Source organism: Schistocerca serialis, chromosome 4, assembly GCF_023864345.2.
Source record: "Schistocerca serialis cubense isolate TAMUIC-IGC-003099 chromosome 4, iqSchSeri2.2, whole genome shotgun sequence".
NCBI lineage: Eukaryota > Metazoa > Arthropoda > Insecta > Orthoptera > Acrididae > Schistocerca > Schistocerca serialis.
In genome coordinates, this window is record NC_064641.1 from 452,630,547 (window position 1) to 452,636,546 (window position 6,000).

The 6,000-nt window shown below is 38.5% G+C and overlaps 1 protein-coding gene across 2 annotated transcripts in view; it reads left to right on the top strand.

The window, feature by feature from the left end:
• Positions 1-5,425, top strand: part of LOC126475093 (probable phosphorylase b kinase regulatory subunit alpha) — a 263,393-nt gene extending 257,968 nt beyond the window's left edge. For both annotated transcript variants that reach the window (XM_050102666.1, XM_050102667.1), the window contains exons 23-25: positions 949-1,002; positions 1,078-1,281; positions 4,869-5,425. In XM_050102666.1, the coding sequence (XP_049958623.1) occupies positions 949-1,002; positions 1,078-1,281; positions 4,869-5,096 (486 nt within the window). In that variant the 3' untranslated portion in view covers positions 5,097-5,425. The remainder of the gene's footprint in view (positions 1-948; positions 1,003-1,077; positions 1,282-4,868) is intronic.
• The last annotated feature ends 575 nt before the right edge of the window (positions 5,426-6,000 follow it).

Here is a 6,000-nt window from a genome sequence, read left to right on the forward strand (position 1 = left end):
TTGTTTGCCAAGTCGTATCTTAGGAGTCCCTGGTTTGTCAGTTAGAGGTGGGACTCCGTCACCTCCAAAGGTCCGAGGCATTTTGCTCTGATTGTTGCCAGCATCATATTTAAAGTACCAGGGAAGCAGGTTGCTAGCCTTACTTTCCCCGAGTCCCATTGGGTATTACCCCTAACGGTTGAGGGACTAACCGGTGGATTTGGTAGTCTTTGCCGTATGAGCACAAAGGTGACCACGACTTAGAATATGTCAGAGATGCCCTGCCTTATTCCAAAGTATCTGGTATCCCGACTGTCGGGACTACTTACTTGGCCACTCATCCGTTGCCCGTGGTTCATGAACTAGGACATGACTACAGGAACCCACATCATGAACCACGAACCACCTAATTTGTGATGTGAATATAAAATCACTAGTCCCACATAATTACTATTAATTGTGCAAATGATCTCTGCAAGTTGAAACTAACTTATTAACTAACCAACCAGCTAACAAGTGGAATTTAATTTGTATCAATAAAATAATCTTTGTAACATCCTTTATACCTTCCCCTGGTAGGAGGGTTCTTTGCTGTGGTTTAATGATAATTAACATGGGTATGTCTGCTGCCTCCCCCCAAAAAAGATCATCATAAAATTAACTCACTCACCCCTCCCTCTCCCGCTAACCTCACAGGTAGACGTACCAATTCAGTTTCAATTGGAGGAAAGTGCAACATGTAATGAATACTGATTAGTCACAACTGTACCTAAAAAGAAGTTGTCATGGAATCAAGACTATTTCGCCATTCACTGTGAAACAAATATAAGTTGCACCCTCCCTTTACCCCAATCATCATCTTTGCTCAGATCCTGAATATGCTCTTCATTATTATTGTGTAGTTCATAGTGCCTTTACAAAGTAAGGCATAATTGTGACAGTAAAATGGTATTAATTTCTTAATTTTAGTGCCAGGGATTAGCTATTGAAGGACAAGTCTTACCTCAGCATCTGACTCAGGAGGTAAGTGTTTTTGCAAATTGCTGCACATTCTAGTTCATAAATATAATTCATCACTAAAATGATGGCTTTTCACAGATGACTTCAGGAGAACTTAAGTTTGCATTGGCAGTGGAAACTGTTCTTAATACTATTCCACAACCCGAATATCGCCAGCTGATTGTTGAAGCTTTGATGGTACTGACCTTGGTTGCTGAATATAATGTGGCTGCCTCCTTAGGAAACATAATAACAGTGGAGAGTCTTGTACACAAAGCGAATCAAATATTTCTGGAAGATCAGGTAAGATAACTCTATTTGTTGACACTTTTACAGGTCAAATGTTATAAATTGTATAACAATATGTCACAGTTTTTGTTCTTTTCTACCAAAGAAGACTAGTGTATCCTCAGAGTCTTTCACAGCTGCATGACTGAATGAAATCATCTTGCAGTAGGGTTACACTCCGAAGTTGAATATAAAAAGTTTTAATTATCTTGTCCACAACAAAGTTGTCTTAAACACCTCAATATGTAGAACTAAAACAATGTCCATTGACAGTCATCATCAGTTTTAACACAAGTATTTAAAACATAAGTATGACAACATCTACATCAAGAAATGCCAGGTTTGTATAGTATTTCCTGCAAATGTGGTGGTATTTATGTAAGACATGCCATTCACACTGTGCTGTTTGGAGAGGCACACGTACTTTATAAAAATCTACTGAAATGAAAAGTATAGAATCTTGCAACAACTTATTGCAGTTTGATTTTAAAAGTGATAGCGCACCGTCTATCTGCAAGTATGTCCCACTTCAAACTTTCTATGAGATTTGTAAAGCTCTCTGAATGGCTAAATGTACCAGTCACGAATCTTGCTGTTCTTCTTTGGACCTTCTCAATCCCTTGAATCAGACCCAACTGGTAAGGGTCCCATACAGACGAACAGTACTCCAAGACTGGACGAACTAATGTATTGTAAGCTATTTCCTTTGTTGAAGGACTGCATCGCTTCAGGATTCTACCAATAAACCGCAATCTAGAGTTCGCCTTACCCGTTACTTGTGTAATCTGATCATTGCATTTGAGATCATTTCGAATAGTCACACCCAGATACTTGATGGATGTTACAGCTCCCAAAGACTGGGCATTTATTTTGTACATTAATGGGGATTTTCGCCTTGTTATGTGCAGTAGGTTACACTTATTAATACTGAGAGATAACTGCCAGTCATTACACCACACATTCATTTTCTGCAAATCCTCATTGATATGTTCACAACTTTTGTGTGACACTACTTTCCTGTAGACTACAGCATCATTGGCAAATAGTCTAAGGCCGCTGTCAATACCATCAACCAGATCATTTAGGTAAATTGTAAAAAGCAGAGGACCTATTATGCTGCCCTGGGGCACACTTGAAGTTGCACTTGTTTCTGTTGAAGTCACCCCATTCAGGACGACACACTGCTCACTGTCTGTTAGAAAACTTTCTATCCAACCACATATGTCATCGGATAGACCGTAAGCGCGCACTTTTTGTAGCAAGCGACAGTATAGAACTGAGTCGAAAACCTTCTGAAAGTCGAGAAATATGGCATCAACCTTGGAGCCAGTATCTAGAGCCTGTTGTATATTGTGCACAAAGAGGGCCAGCTGTGTCTCGCATGACCGCTGTTTCCTAAAACCGTGCTGGTTTCTGCAGATGAGCTTCTCAGAGTCTAGAAAGGTCATTATGTCTGAGCACAAAATATGTTCCATGATTCTACAACAAATTGATGTTAGTGAAATTGGCCGGTAATTAAGTACATCCGATTTTCTATCCTTTTTATAGATTGCTAAGACCTGGACCTTCTTCCAGTCCCGTGGAACTTTCTGCTGTTCCAGTGATCTCTGGTAGATGATGGATAAGAACGGTGCTATATTTGTAGCGTAGTCAACATAAAATCTTACGGGATACCGTCTGGGCCAGGTGCTTTCCTGGCATCTAAGGAACTTAACTGTTTTACAATCCCAGATACACTAAACACCATGTCAGCCATCCTTGCATCGTTTATTCAATAATTGAAAGGGGGAATGGTGCTGCAGTCCTCTACCATAAACGAGGTTTTGAAAGCTAGGTTTAGAATTTCGGCCTTCTGTTTATCATCGTCGTTACATTACACGTACTGTCAGCAAGAGAAGGTATTGAATTATTTGTAGCGTTCATAGATTTTATGTACAACCAAAATTTTTTGTGGTTATTTTTAGAATCTACAGATAAAATATTGCTTTCAAATTCGTTAAAAGAATCTCTCATTGTCCTTCTGACAGCTGCTTTCATTTCGCATAATTTCTGTTTGTCAGCGGGGCAGTGACTACGTTTAAAACGACTGTGCAAAATTCTCTGCTTTCTCAGCAACTTCCTAACATGTATTTTGTGCCAAGGTGGATCCATTCCCTCCCCTATACTTTTGCTAGGCACATACTTCTCTAGCACATGGTGGACAATACCTTTAAATTCTGACCAAAAATGCTCAATATCTTTGTGTCCCGTGGTCAATGCTTGGAACTGACTATGAAGATATTCATTAATGACAATTTTATTTGCTTTCCCAAACAAGAAAACTCTATGCGGTTTCTTCCCCCTCCCCCAACTTCCGCTGACATAGAAGCCACAATGACATTATGGTCGCTAATACCTTCTTCTGGATTAACTTCCTCAAAAAGATCAGGTCTGTTTGTCACCAAGATATCTAACATGTTCCCATCTCGAGTTGGTTTTCTAACCAATTGCTCGAAGTAGTATGTTGAGAGCACTTCTAGAATAACTTCACACGAATCTTTGCTTCTGCCCCCTGTGATAAACATATAGTTAATTAGGACAGAATAATTTCAGCAGAGATCATGGTTACACAGTTGGTATGGATATTGGATATGTGGGAGAGCTGTAGAGACTGAACAGGAACAAAAAAAATACTTGACAGTTACAAACATGTGGTGAGATTGGTGGTTTGGTAGATGGCACTAGTTCCTCCTGCTCCACAGTGTCACAAGATAGGGTGGTACTACCACACAGTTCATTACTCACCTCTCTCTCTCTCTCTCTCTCTCTCTCTCTCTCTCTCTCTCTCTCTCTCTGTGTGTGTGTGTGTGTGTGTGTGTGTGTGTGTGTGTGTGATCTTAAAGAGTCTGCCAGTTCAGATTTTTCAAGATTTCTGATATCCTGTCCCATGAGTTGAACAAACCTGTTACCATTTGGTTTCAACTTTTAAAACTATTTTTAAGTAAAGAATCTAGGAGTATACTCTCCCCTACATATTACTCCTGCATAGACAGCAAAGACAAGAGTAGGCTAATTGCACTTCACACAAAGGCATTTAAGCAGTCATTACACCTGCACTTAGTACACAAATGGAATGAGAAGAAACCGTAATGCATGCCTGGCAGTGGTGTGCAAAATATGGATATAACTAAAGGTAGTTATAGCTTAAGAAAGGGATTTCGGTATTCGGATGAATAATACAGTGTGGTTGAGGTTGAAGTCTAGAGGTAAGTGGAAGATGCAATGATAAATTAGACAGGAGTGACAGCAAAAGATTACATTTAGAATGAGCCATGAGAGAAGTGTAGAAGTAAAAAAATCATTCAAATTAAATGTATATCCTCCTTTCATATACTTAAGAAAGATCCTGTTGTAGGCTTTCCATTCTCTCAAGTTTTCTTTCATCCATTATAAAATGGTTGTTTGAAGTTTGACTGTAAGAATAATAGTTTTCATTTTATAAAAAAGTATTTGATTTTTACTTGATTAATGTATTGAAGAACAATGAGAGTGCAGTTGGAGAAACTTTTAAATTGTTTACTGTATGATACAAAAAAAAAAAAAAATCTCTTTTTTTTTTATAGATGAGAGTGGATGGTGATGCTACGTTGTGTTGTGCGAAGCCTCGAGAGCAACGTGAAATGATGTCTACGGGTGGGTTGCTGTGTGGTGGAGCAGCATATATCTGTCAACATTTTTATGACAGTGCCCCTAGTGGCAGTTATGGAACCATGACATATGTGACAAGAGCTATTGCAAGCCTACTGGATTGTCTGCCACGTGAAGGAGATATGGACTGTACAATTAGTTAAGAGCAAAAGAATCTCAAGCAATGATGTGTAAAACACAAACTCCAAAGTATCCTCTTCTCCATTTAGTTGTACTTCCTTGATTATGTGCTACCTCAGAAAACAAAGTGCCATAGTTTTGAAGACTAACGTATTTCATGCAGAAAATGTTGACAAATGCGATAACAATGTCATTTTTGCCAATAGCTGTAGACTAATAAGACCAGATATTGTCAGAATACATTGAAAAATTTATTTGTTAATAGATTCCCACATTTTTAAAACACAAAACATACATATTTTATTAACTGTACAGTCTTAAAAGTAAATAAATAAAATAAAAAATTACTGATTGAGGTGGTGCTATGTTTAGTACACTGACTCGCATTTGGGAGGACGACTGTGAAAATCCCACATCCAACCATCCAGATTTAGGCTTTCTGTGATTTCCCAAAATCATTCCAGGCAAATTCTGGGGTGGTTCCTTTGAAAGGGCATGGCAGATTTCCTTCCCCATCCTTGACACAATCCAAGTTTATGCTCCATCTCTAATGACCTTGATGTCGACAGATTACTAAATTCAATCTTCCTTCCTTTCCAAAAAAAATTAACTACAAATTATTATTAATGAATAAAATTTCTCTGTCAGCATGTGATGCTGCATGTACTGAAATTAAGAACTGATTGTTACTTAATGTTTTTTCAGAGTCAGTGGTTTGGGACTGATAATAAGGATTACAACAGTAGAACCCATCTGAAGTGGTTTTGCAGTAGACTATGTTGTTAGGTAAAAGTGTGACAACAACTGATGCATTCAGCCAATTACAGTGGACCATAAGTGGGACTATATTCATCTAATATGAAATAATATATCAAGTACTCTGACACAGAAGCTATGGATCCACCAAACACGATACTCTCTGCAAAT